This window comes from Delphinus delphis, chromosome 6 (genome assembly GCF_949987515.2).
Source record: "Delphinus delphis chromosome 6, mDelDel1.2, whole genome shotgun sequence".
In the NCBI taxonomy this organism is placed as follows: Eukaryota; Metazoa; Chordata; class Mammalia; order Artiodactyla; family Delphinidae; genus Delphinus; species Delphinus delphis.
The window spans coordinates 90089292-90102435 of record NC_082688.1 but is presented as its reverse complement, the minus strand read 5'-3'; the positions used below and the strand labels follow the sequence as shown (position 1 = coordinate 90102435).

Below are 13144 nucleotides of genomic sequence, written 5' to 3'. Positions count from 1 at the left end.
CTGTACAATGAGGTACCAATTATGTAAAACTATGTATCAGTATACACATTTACATTTTTAGAGGTGCTAAAAAAGTAGATTTTCACCAATATGTTAACTATGGTTGGGATTTCAGACTTTTAAAAAAAATTTTTTAATTTACTTATTTATTTATTTATTTTTGGCTGTGTTGGGTCTTTGTTGCTACGCACAGACTTTCTCTAGTTGCAGCAAGCGGGGTCTACTCTTCGTTGCGGTGTGCAGGATTCTCATTACTGTGGCTTCTCTTGTTGCGGAGCACGGGCTCTAGGCGCACAGGCTCAGTAGTTGTGGCGCAGGGGCTTAGCTGCTCTGCAGCATGTGGGATCTTCCCGGACCAGGGATCGAACCCATGTCCCCTGCATTGGCAGGTGGATTCTCAACCACTGCACCACCAGAGAAGCCCAGACTTCTTGTTTTTCTTAATAGTTTTCTGGTATACTGCTTAAATTTCACTGTAATGGACAGTTTTACAGAGGCAATTTAAAAAGTATAAACCACTGGGATTAGGATGAGATATCTCTCCTACAGTCAGTCAAAAACTTTTATTAAACACTTAAACATGTTGCTCTAAGCTAAATGTAGCAAGACACTGGAAAACAGTCATCCCAGGTTCTCCTGTGGTGACTACTCACCTTTCCCAACTGGGTGCCAGAATTCATTTGGTAGGAATCCTTACTTGTCTTTAACTCATTTTTACAGTTCGATTCCTATGTACTTGGCACAATAAATGAATTAAATTCTCTCCCATTTGTTAAAATACATTTTTATGTAAAACTGTGCAAGTATTTTCATCGTATTCCTTTGGCTTTGGATAAAGCCTAAAAGGTGACATCTTGTAACAAATTTCCCAAGTTTAAACTCAATCTTAAATTATATACTCTGATGCAAGGACATTCACCGGAGACCAGAGGAAAAGTGTCAGATTTGCATCATAAGACCAAGATTCAAGCCTAAGAGCCATATAATTAGTTGTGTGATCTCAAGCAAGTCACAACCACTTGCCTTTACCTCAAAGTGGGTCCTAACCCAATCCACAGGACTTTCTGGATCATCTGAGAAAATTCAAGTGGAAGTACTTTATATACTCAAAAGCACCAACTCAATCTAAATTATCACCATTAAATTAATGTTATCATTTTAAATGTATCTCCTACTATTTTTTAAATATTCACCCTAGGTCTATATGCCTCATTTATATGCCAACACGTTCCTCAGGAATAACTAACATTCTAATAGCAAGAGGCTTTGAAAATGGTTTTCCCCCGATTCAAGTATGTTTTATGTAAATTAAGAAGTCTGATGTAGAGCTATATTGTCCAACATGGTAGCACTAGCCACATGTGCTCATTTAAATTTATTAAAATTAGAAATTCAGTTTCTTGGTCATACTAACCACATTTAAGTGCTAAACTGTCCTGATCTAGAGCATAAAGAGTACCTTCTTTTCCAGAAGTTTAAGAGAAACCCTGCTTTTTAGAATGCCCTAATCATGAGAACTCCAACTACTCAGTGAAATGGGAAGCCTCCCTGTCCAAAGTTTCTGCCATGTCAGAGAGTTTAATCAGCTCTCACCCTTGGGTACATGGGTCTGGAGATGCACCCACAGGGGCACATCAGAGTCAGAGGGTCTGAGAACTGTCCCACGGTATCTAGCTCCTCAAAGGCAAAGGCACGTGCCAAGCATGTGCAACAGATCTTGACTAAAAGAAATGTAATCAGGTAGATAGGACGACAGTAAGAGGCACAAGCACCTACAGTGCAGCACAAAAATATGTATCCTACAAAAGAGCTTTGCAACTCACCTGTAATCATGCATAATTTAACAAAAGTAGGACTCCCTCAAGGCCTGAGTTATATACATAGGTCATTTTGCAACCATAATAACTATTTGCCCATTAATGATACATAATGATTCTCAGACAATTGTAGGAGGCTCAGGTTAAATCACCTATCAAGACTGGCATTGGGCTTCCCTGGTAGTGCAGTGGTTCAGAATCTGCCTGCCAATGCAGGGGACATGGGTTCGAGCCCTGGTCCGGGAAGATCCCACATGCCGTGGAGCAACTAAGCCCGTGTGCCACAACTACTGAGCCCACGTGCCTAGAGCCTGTGCTCTGCAACAAGAGACGCCACAGTAATGAGAAGCCTGCACACCACAACGAAGAGTAGCCCCCACTCACTGCAACTAGACAAAGCCCATATGCAGCAACAAAGACCCAATGCAGCCAAAAATAAAGAAAATAGATTAAAAAAAAAAAAGACTGGCATTGCAACAGTTGTCTTATAATAGTAAAAGGAAGCAAAATTCATTTTGAAACTCATGAAACAGTGACTGCATATACAACTTCTCTTAGTAAAAAATTCAAGTACACATCTCTTAGACTTAATTCCTTCAAACAAACAAACCCATTTCTGAAACCTAATTTTCCTAAAATTTGGTACTAATTAATTTGACAAAAAAACCTTGAACTCACATCAGGCCATTTATATTCTTCATTTATTTTACTTAGTGTGAAGAGTTATATGTTCTGATATAGAAATACTAATGAAATTGATTAGAAGTTGCTGCTCAATCTGCTAGGGCCATTAAGTACTACAGAACATATGGATAACCTAATACCTTTCTAGAATCCAAAATTTACTGAATTCAAAAATAAACCTAGGGGTGGAAGGGGCGAATAGGTGGAGTACAGTGGAATTTTACGGCAATGCATAATTCTAGAATTATGGATATATGTCATCACACATCTGTCCAAATCCATAGAATGCATAACAAGAGTGAACCCTTATGTAAACTCTGGACTTTGCGTGATTATGATCTGTCAAGGTAGATTCATGAATTGTAACAAATGTACCACTCTGGTGGGGGATGTTGATAATGGAGGAGGCTATGTATGTGTGGAGGCACAGCGTACATGGGAAATCTGTATATCTTCCTCTTTTATATTTTTAGAGCATTTTTAGGTTCACAGCAAAATTAAGTCTTTAAAAACAGAAACAAAACAAATCCATCCCCAAAGATTTCAGATAATTGTGGATCTGAAAACAAGTGGATTCATGCTAGAGCATCTCTACTAACTAATATAACAAAATAGTCATTATATTTCAACTTCAAATAAACTTACCAGACAGATTCCATGAATTGTGGATAGAGAGTTTTGTAGTCATTGTCAAAGTCAATCCATCGGCCAAGTCTGGTAATAGTAGACTTAAAAAATATGAATATTAGAGTTTTTAGACAATGGTATTTGTTATTGTATAGCTATTTGTTTTACTTCTATTATCACTACATATGATGATTTTGGAAAAACAGATCAATGGTTCAAGTAAATGTATACTGTAAACAACACATTTTGCAAGGTTAAGAACAAGTTTTCTTGGCATTCATTCTATATGCAGGGAATGTTATTTACAAGTATTAACATTCTTTTATAAAAGTCTACCAAAACTACCATTTGGCAAACACACGTCTAACTGTTGCTGGCATGAATCATCAATGGTTGCTAAAATTACTGAGTCATAGTATGATAAGAAACAGGGTACTTACTAATTACAAAGGAAAAACTGCAACTTTACAATGGAGAAACCTGACAGAATCACCTTAGTGAACAAAGTGAACAACACCAATGAGACTTATCAGCATCATAGGCCTTCTGATATGATAGACTGAGAAGGGGATGATGTTACTTCTGAGGAATTCTTGCCAAAAATGTATAACCTAAACTGAATCATAAGGAAACATCAGACATTGAGGGACTTCTTACAAAATAACTGGTCTGTATTCTTTTAAAAGTGACAAGGTCATGAAAGACAAACACTGAGGGAATGTTCCAGATTGAAGGAGACTGAGGAGGTATGACAACTAAATGCAATCTATGCTCCTAGATTGGATCTTGCATCAAAAATAAAGATCAGTGGGACAACTGGTTCAATCTGAATAAGGTGTATAATATTGTATCAATGTTAATCCTGCTTTTGATAATTATACGATAGTTATTAAAGGTGTTAGCTTTTGGGAAGTGGGTGATGGGTATAGAGGCTCTTCATACCATTTTGGGGGGAGAAAAAAAAAAAAGCCCATATGCATGTTATAATCATCAGGATTTTCCCCTACTGGTGACCAGGCAAGAAAGGTAGATTAAAGAAAGTTAGGTTAGGAGAAAATTGAGGAGCTTTGATTTTTAGGTTGACGAAATCAGATTTCATTCAACAATGAAGGTAAGTTTTGAGCAGGAAGAGTACAATGAACAGTCTTGAGAGAAATAACTTGGCAGGCTAAGTGGAAGGAACATGAGCAAGAGACCAATTGGTAGATTCTTATAGAAATAAAGACAATGGTGGGTGAGAAACTAGGTTGTAGGAATGAAAAGAAATGTATAAAAGATACTTAGTATAAGAGATACTAAGAAAGGCTTGATAGGATTTGACATTTGAATCGATCATGATGATTAAAGTTTGAAGTCTGGAAGACTGAGGGAATTCTGAAGAATAGCAAATTTGACAAAGTGGTAAGATAGTAAAGATGGAAAAAAATAAAAGCCAGACATGTTTTTAAGTTGTGTGTGTATATATATATATATATATATTAATCTGAGAGCCACTGAGGAATGGGGGAGTTGAGGACCTTTGTTCCTAAGCACATCAGAGTAAGAGAGGACAAGAGCTCTGCCGGCACCAGACGGTTACTAAAATGTACCAGTTGTGGGAGCTCTATTACAAAGAGAAGCAGTGGGCAAGATGGGAGTCAATATAAAACAATGGGTACAAATGTGAATTGTTTTTAACATCTGAATTTTTTTATTGCCGACATTCAAGTTAATCTATTTGCTAGGACAGCATGATTCCTGTCATATACTGTGGGTAGGTAGATTAAACATGGAAGACCAATCAAGCACATAGAAATCAGAAAGGAGAGGGTTCAGTTTAAGCTAACAGTTTAAGTAATGGAGTTGAAGATGGAAGCCAAAAACTCCTTTAAAGAGGATTATCAACCCCTCTTTTGGGCACATATCATAAAAAGCACAAGGAACCATAAAACATTTCAACCCCCATTTAAAAGCTAGAGTTTTTTTTAATTCTACTTAAAATAACCAAAAATACCTTCCACTCAGTAGAATATCGCATCACAATGGCTCGGCACTGACTGTTATATTCTGCAATCCCCAATCTGGCTACATCCTCTGGTCCTCTGATTCCCAGTGTCTTATCAATTTCATATTCCTGAAAATTTGCAATAAGATTGTTAACATCCCTGCCCTATGAAGCAAATGCAATTCGACAAAACTAGAAAACAGATTAAAAAAAATTAGTTCTCAGAAAATCTACAGAGAAAATGAACTATAAATAGTATTATAAAAATGAAGAAAGTCTGATTATAGCAAAAATTCATACTTTAACATATTATATAATGAAATCTAATGCTTATTAAAAAAATCAAAACATTATAAGGCTGGTGACTCAAACATACCACAGGTAAACCATGACAATCCCATCCAAATCTTCTGTCAACGTGAAGCCCACTCTGGTGAGCATATCTTGTAACTATATCTTTAATTGTCCCTGCAAGTATATGTCCATAGTGAGGCAGTCCAGTTGCAAAAGGAGGCCCATCATAGAAGGTAAATCTAAGAGGTAATAAAAATACGTTAAGTTACTTTAAAACAGATAGCAAAAATTTAGGACAGCATTTTTCTATAGATAGCTCCTGTAACTGTAGAGCCTTTGGGGAGAAGAAAAGCTGCGAGGCTAGGAAACTCAGACATAACTGATTAGATATCTACTGTAGGCCCTGCCTTTAAAAAAGCTAATTATGACAGAGTTGGAGAGACCTGTATTGGACCATCCATCCTTCATTAATTAGTTCCATGATATAAGGGAAATTATTCACTCTGATCCTGAGTTATCTATAAAATAGGGCAACAAACACCTATGATAAAGTTTTTGAGCACAGGAGACACATGATGAAAACAGTAATTAAACAAAGGACTGGTCTTTAGGTGAATGAAGACTAGAGGCAGGAAGTACCACAATAGGAGGCTATTACACTACTAGTCTAAATGCTTAAATGAGGGTAGTGATAATGAGAAAAGTGTAAAGGAAGAGAGTGACATATAAACTCTATTCGGAAGACCTCTTATTCTTAAAGACTCTACCAAAGAAATCCACATACTTTGGCCTATGTTTTGATTGCTTTAAGCATTCCTGAAAACAATTAAAGTCGGACCAAAACTGCAAGATTTTCTCTTCTTCAGCAGGAAAATTGATGTTTTCTGGAACTTGTTGAACCATTTTGTTACTGCAAGAGAAATCAAATTTATTATTCTCAAAAGAGAAGTCTAGGAATAACAGAGTACAATACATTAAAATAGATGTACCTATCACTAGCCATGATACTACCTAGTACTTAAAAAAAATTCCCCTTTTTTTAAGGTAAAGTTCACATACCATAAAGTTCACCCTTTTAAAGTATATAATATGGAACTTCCCCGGTGGTCCAGTGGCTAAGACCACACTCCCAATGCAGGGGGTCTGGGTTTGATCCCTGGTCAGGGAACTAGATCCCGCATGCCACAACTGAAAAAAGATCCCACGTGCCGCAACGAAGGTCCCGCATGCTGCAACTAAGACCTGGCGCAGCCAAATAAATAAATAAATATTAAAAAAAAAATAATAAAGTGTACAATTCATTTTTACCTTTTTTTTTTTTTAAAGTATATTCACAAGGTTGGGCAACCACCACCACTCACTACTTCCAGAACATTTTCTTCACTACTCCCATTTCTGCCCTCCAAGAACTTGTACACATTAGCAGTCACTCTCTATTCTCCTCTTCCCCAGCCTCCTGGAGACCATTAATCTGCTTTCTGCCTCTCTAGATTTTCCTATTCCGGACATTTCACATAAATGAAATTATGTATATACAGCCTATTGCGTCTGGCTTCTTTCACTCAGAATTATGTTTTCGAGGTTCATCCATGTTGTGATATGCACTCATACTTCATTGCTTTTTATGGCTGAATAATATTTCATCATATGGATATGCCACTTTCTGTTTATCCATTCATCAGTTCATGGACATTAGCATTGTTTCCATTTTTGGACAGAGCTGCTATAAACATTCATGTATAAGTTTTTATGTGGACATGTGTTTTCAGCTCTCTTAAGTAAATACCTAGGAGTACAACTGCTGGGTAATATGGTACTATGTTTAACTTTTTGAGAAACTGCCAAAATGTTTTCCAAAGTTGCTGTGTCATTTTACATTCTCCCTGCAGAGAATGAGATTCCAGTTTTTCTACATCCTCACTCCTTATCGTCCATCTTTGGATTATAGGAAATCCTAGTGGGTATAACATGGTATCTCATTGTGGTTTTGATTTCCATTTCCCTAATGATTAGTGATGTTGAGCTTATTGGCCATTTCATACCTTCTTTGGAGAAATGTCTATTCATCCTTTGCCCATTGTTTAACTGGGTTGTCTTTTTACTGCTGAGTTGTAAGAGTTCTTTATATTCTAGATAAAATCCCCTTATCAGTTACAGGATTTGCAAAAATTTTTTCCCATTCCGTGGCTTGTTTCTTATTTTCGTCATGGTATATATTCTTTGAAGCACAAACACTTTTAATTTTGGTGAAGTCCTGTTTATTTATTGGTTTCGCTACTTCAACTTTTGGTGTCATATCTAAGAGACCACTACAGATAACAAGGTTGTGAAGTTTTAGCTCTTATATTTAGGCCACTGATCCATCTTGAGTTATTTCTATATATGGTATGAAGTAGAAATATATGGTACCTTTAAATTTATTTCAGAATCTGTGTCCAATTCACACTCTTCACTTATTCTACAACTACAGTATAACATTTAGTAATTGTAGACAACACACTTAAAAAAAAAGAAAAGAAAATCTTGGCAATTCTGTCTAGTGATACTAAAAATTCATTAATCTGAAAAAATAAATCTCAAAGTAGGTAAAAATTCTTACCTACATTCACAGGACAGAAAGCACTTCTGTTGAATCAACCTAATCTTTCTGAGGGAAACAGGCAAAACCTAAAAAAATTTTAAAGCTAAAAAGATGAGAATCACATTCAAATAATTCCTAGCTCATTCTAATTTTACATTTTATCACTTTTGTTGTTTATTCATGATTTTTGTAAAAGACAAACTCTATATCTCTCTGATTTAGTGCCTGGTGAGAGAAGTCTTAAAGTATCTTTTTTTCAGAAGTTTGTTAATAACTTCTTTCAGAAACATTTGATCAGTCGGGGCTTAACTATCTAGTGAGCATCCTCGAGCCCATTCCTCCTCAAAGCCTATTTATTCTCACTTTATAATTCTAATAAGGTTGGTGACCAGATTTCCAAGCCAACATCGGATTAGAAGGGGACAGAATTGCTAATAATGAGAAAACAACAGAGTAGGTGGAAAACCTTAAGAACACAAGAACTGTAACACTCTGGGATAACTGACTCTAGGAGCAAAGAAACTTACATACCTCAACCAATTCTGAAAACATCAAAGCCTAAGTACAGTAATTGACCCATGCCATCAAAAAAAAATTTTTTTTTATAAAAAACAAATAAAAAATAAATTTATGTATATAAAGCAATGCTAGAAATTATGGAATTTCAAAGACAAATATAGTCTTACTATGTTAACTAATTTCTATTCTATTTTATTTGACAGAGAATGTGAAGAGACTAACCAAAAGATTAACCATAAAATGGCAAATACACACATTGATTAAAAATAAAATTAGGGAATCTAAAAGTTATATGGAAATTCAGGATCAGGGAAAATTTAAATCATGCAGCTCCTATGTTTTTATCAATTAGCAACACTGATTCAAAATATGACTGTGAGCTTCCTAGCAGCCAAGACAAGGGATAAAAAGTTAAAAGGATATTGATTTTGCACATAAGAGAAAAATCTATAAAAAATGAGATTTTGCCACTGAGGTCTGAGTCACACATGGAAATGAGTGATCTGTTTAATAAACATTTTTAACATCAGAAAAAACATTTTTTTAAGTTTGTTACAAGCGGTGTCTTTCCTTTTGTCCCCCTGTCATTTATTTTTGAGATATGAGAGTACCTTTGAGTTTTATATAGGAAAAAAATAAGGAAAGAACAGGTGGGCCATTTAACTCAACTATCCATTTCTGATTAGGGTGTTCCATTAAATGTTATTAAACAGAAGTTGAAAAGTATTTTGGATCTTGAGTTCTTGTTATAATTTCCAGCCTTTGAAGGATGGAGAGAGGTGTTAGTCTGTGCATTTACTGATTTAGTAGTCCTACTGGTTCAGTGACAACCTTACTAGAGGCCAATTGAAACTTAAGGGGTTACATTTGAAGACTAACAGATCTTTAGATATCAACATACTTATTTCTGTCACCCCCTAATGCTTGTCAAGGCTGGTCCTATGATAGGCAGCATCTATGGAAGTTGATTAGAGCAGACTCACCAGCCCCACCTTGGACTGAGGAATCTGAACCTGCTTTTTAACAAGATCCTAGAAGATGAGCATGCACATCAAAATTTAAGTCATTCTCTTAAACTGTTCTGACAATTATTCTGGAATATCTATCTGAACTTTTTTTTTTTTGAGAAAATGAGATTTAAGCTTTCTGTGAAGATGGCTTTTAACTTTTATAAAATTTTCTAGAGAGCCTCTACTCCCCCCAAAGATTAAGAACCACTGCATTATTGGCCAAACCCAAAGATCCATGTAATGGTATAGACTATTCCAGGAAGAGCCATGTATCAGTGACCGGGCTATGGCGGCTGCTGAGGAGAAACGGCCCCCATGCATAAATCACAGGATTGCTCTGGCCCCTCACATCCACTGGAGAGCTGTACCTGCACAACAGCATCCAGTAACCACAGGGCTCTTGGGGGAAAGGGGGAGCAGAAAGAAGAGGGAGATTAACCCTACCAGGTTAGGCTCAGGGAAGCAACCTCCTCTTCTTCCCTTTAACTATAATCCAAGGCCTCCACTATCTTCCTTACTCCATGACTCCTGCAGACCTCTTTAGCCTCAACTTCCTGTTCAGCAATTTCTAGATACCCTCCTTCACCTTTACTTGTATTTACCTCCACAGATCTTGGAAAAGCATACCAAAAACATTTTTGTTTAAAATAAACCTCATGATCTTCCTTGCCACACTTGCTCCCATTTTTAATTCCACTGTACTAGTAGTTCCACTATTCCTTCCCATTACCTGAAATTTCTGAGTTACCCTTAATACTACCAGATGATCCCCACATCCAGGTGATCACCAAGTCATGTGGGTCTGACTTCTAAGTCTATTTCTCTATTCCCTCTTCCTCATTCTCAGGTCTTCATAACTTGTTACATTAAGTCAAATTTAACCCAAGAGGTGGGTCTATCTCCAGCCTTTTCACAAACTACTTATATCCTATTAACATATAACCCAGAGATTTACTTACACAAATGTATAAAATATGTACAAAGATATCAACTGAAGCATTTCTATAGACAAATATCTGAAAACTTAAATATCCATGAATAGATAATAGACTAAAATAAATTATGGTACATCAATACCATGCAGGCATTAAAGATAATAAATCATAATATATCAAATATATATATTCCTTATACATACTGAGAAAGAAAACAGCAAGTCACAGTTATAGCAATTTATACTATGTGTATTATAATATTTTCAAGAGATTAAAAATACACTAAGTCTATGTTTAAGTAATTCTGTATTTAATTTAGAAGGTTACCCACCAAACTTAACAATAGCTACCACCAGAGAATAGGATTAGATGAGGAAGGCGTGAAAGAACAGATTTTTATTTATTTCACATTACTCTGTCTTGATTATTTTTGAGTATGTATTAACTTTATCATAAAAAGTTTAAAAATAAAGGGAAAAATAAATACTATACAGCCTACACACCACCTTCCTAATAGAAAAGTTCTGAAAGTATCACTTCTGTATTAAAAAAAGAAAAATGCAATGGTTCCTCACTCCCAATGGTTTCTGTACAGACTTTTCAGTGGGGCAGCATGATCTTACCCACAGTTACTACTCCTGGCCTTTACTCTTACAAAACTCAAGCTCCAACTACATCACATTCTTGACACTGCTGAGAAACAAAACTGCTTTGCTGACATACTGCTTTGCGTTCAGGCCCTTTTTCCAAATACTCTAGCACTGCTTAGCTTAAATGTACTCTGCTCTATGGGGATTTACCAATCCCCTTTTTACAAAACTAATATCCCCCTGCCCGGAATCTGCTCCTCTTCTACACATTATGGTTTATTTGTATTGCATGCCTGTCTCTCCAACTCAACTGTAAACTTATTGCTGGCAAAAGCATTTTACTGTCTAACCTCTTACTGTCTTACCATGTGCTTACACATGGTAGTGCTCAAAAAGTTTGAGCAAATCCCTTTGTCAGCATCCTTAGTTTCCATCAGTGATAGTTCCCCCACCTGCCTTTCAAATATCCCACTCCTCTTGGCAAGGATAATGGTTAAGAGGGTTGGCTTTGGAATTTGACAGTTTTGGTGCCACAACTTAGTATGTGACTTATAGGAAAAGTTACTCAACCTTTAAACCTCAATTCTGCCACCTGTAAAATAAAGTTTGTAAATAAAATGCTAATTTAACGTTAAGTGAAATAATGGCTATCTGAGCAATCACATGTCATCTACAGAAATTATTATCATTACTACTTTGTCCACAAATTCTACTCTATTGCCTTTGCCCAGTCACTATATCATCTTTCCAAAAACATTTAAGAGTGCAATCTGCATTTAGCTGCCTTCTCTTCCCTATAATTCACTCTCTAATCACTTATGAAGAAGACATACTGTCCACCATTTTACTGATATTTACTTTGTAAAAGTTCATCGTATTACTTAGAAATCCCTAAAACAATTGCTTTGCCCCTAGTTTCACTCTTCCTGACTTCTCTGCAACACCTGAATGAATGCTAAAAGTAATACTGTCAAACCTAATAAAAACCTTATCTTCCCTTCTGGATTCACTTCAAACACCACTTCACTCAAGAAGGAAACCACAAATTCAATAAGGCTGGAAGCCAAGCATCATCTTCCACTTGTTCCTCACACGAAACTGCAGTGACTACAACAACTCCCCATCTCCTGAATCACACACACTTTAAAATCCTGCTATACATTATACTACAGTCCCTTGCACCGTATCCCCAAGTTCCTACTTATCTTCAAGGCTCCAAACCCACTGCAGTTCCTGAGAAGCCTTCTCCTTCTCCCACCTCGAAATCCCACTTAGGAACTGTCTTCCTCCTCTGTGCACTTGGAATACTGTATTATTAGACTGTGTAAGAGCCGAGGACGGGGACTTCCCTCTAATCCCAGGCACCCAGCAATAAATGCCCATTCGTGGGCATTTATTGATTTGTTCTTATGAATACCTAGACTTTCAAGTAATTTCGTCCACCTTCTGAACTCCAGTAAGCTCGATCACACCAAATTCTGAGAACCACCCAGCAGTTCATGTGTTACCAGGATACCAGGCTGAAGCTGAGGAACTTCCAAGGGTTGTAATCCTCGGCCCGAGAGCTAAGCAAGGATTGGTACCTGGTTCTGAGTTCTTTCGCCCCACTTAGACCTCCTCCCAATGTTTTCCTTGGAAACGGATATGCACGTAACTAACCCATAGCCCAAAATAAACATTAAAAAAAAAAAAATCTTGTGTACCGGAGGGACTGTAGATCCCAGTGGGCAGTAAGGGGCGTACCTGAGGGGCCCGTGTGCAGGACAGGTTGACCTGAGGGGCCCCGCGGGCAGGATGGGGAGTACCTGAGGGGCCTCCGCGAGCAGTACCAGGCGTACCTGAGGGGCCTCCGAGCCTGAGTACGTCGGAAGGAGCCGTGTCTACGCCTTGGCCAAGAGTCTAGAGGTGATGCAACGCCCCGAAAGCATGAGGCTAAGAGGAAGTGGCCTGGTTTGCACCGGCCAATCAGCGCCCGCCGTTTGACACCCGTAAACAAGCCGGACGCCGATTGGCCGCGTGCGTTCCAAGTCACGACCACCCGACCAGGCGTTGCTCTGTGCCTTGGCAGGCTGTGCGACTCCGTGGCGTGGCGGCGACGCACTG

The 13144-nt window shown here is 37.5% G+C and overlaps 1 protein-coding gene and 1 non-coding gene across 5 annotated transcripts in view; both read right to left on the bottom strand.

Moving 5' to 3' along the window:
- The window catches only part of IARS1 (isoleucyl-tRNA synthetase 1), an 80982-nt gene extending 68021 nt beyond the window's left edge, over positions 1-12961 (bottom strand). Inside the window, exons 1-5 of one of the 4 annotated variants that reach the window (XM_060015059.1) lie at positions 12880-12961; positions 6191-6316; positions 5489-5645; positions 5122-5241; positions 3147-3229 (exon numbers count right to left, since the gene is read on the bottom strand). In XM_060015059.1, the coding sequence (XP_059871042.1) occupies positions 3147-3229; positions 5122-5241; positions 5489-5645; positions 6191-6309 (479 nt within the window). In that variant the 5' untranslated portion in view covers positions 6310-6316; positions 12880-12961. Of the gene's footprint in view, positions 1-3146; positions 3230-5121; positions 5242-5488; positions 5646-6190; positions 6317-12744 lie in introns of all 4 variants that reach the window. The other 3 variants (XM_060015061.1, XM_060015060.1, XM_060015062.1) reach the window with 3 other exon arrangements.
- Positions 9782-9914, bottom strand: LOC132427775 (small nucleolar RNA SNORA84). Its single transcript, XR_009519983.1, has one exon. It is a non-coding gene; the product is annotated as a small nucleolar RNA SNORA84 (small nucleolar RNA).
- Positions 12962-13144: the final 183 nt, after the last annotated feature.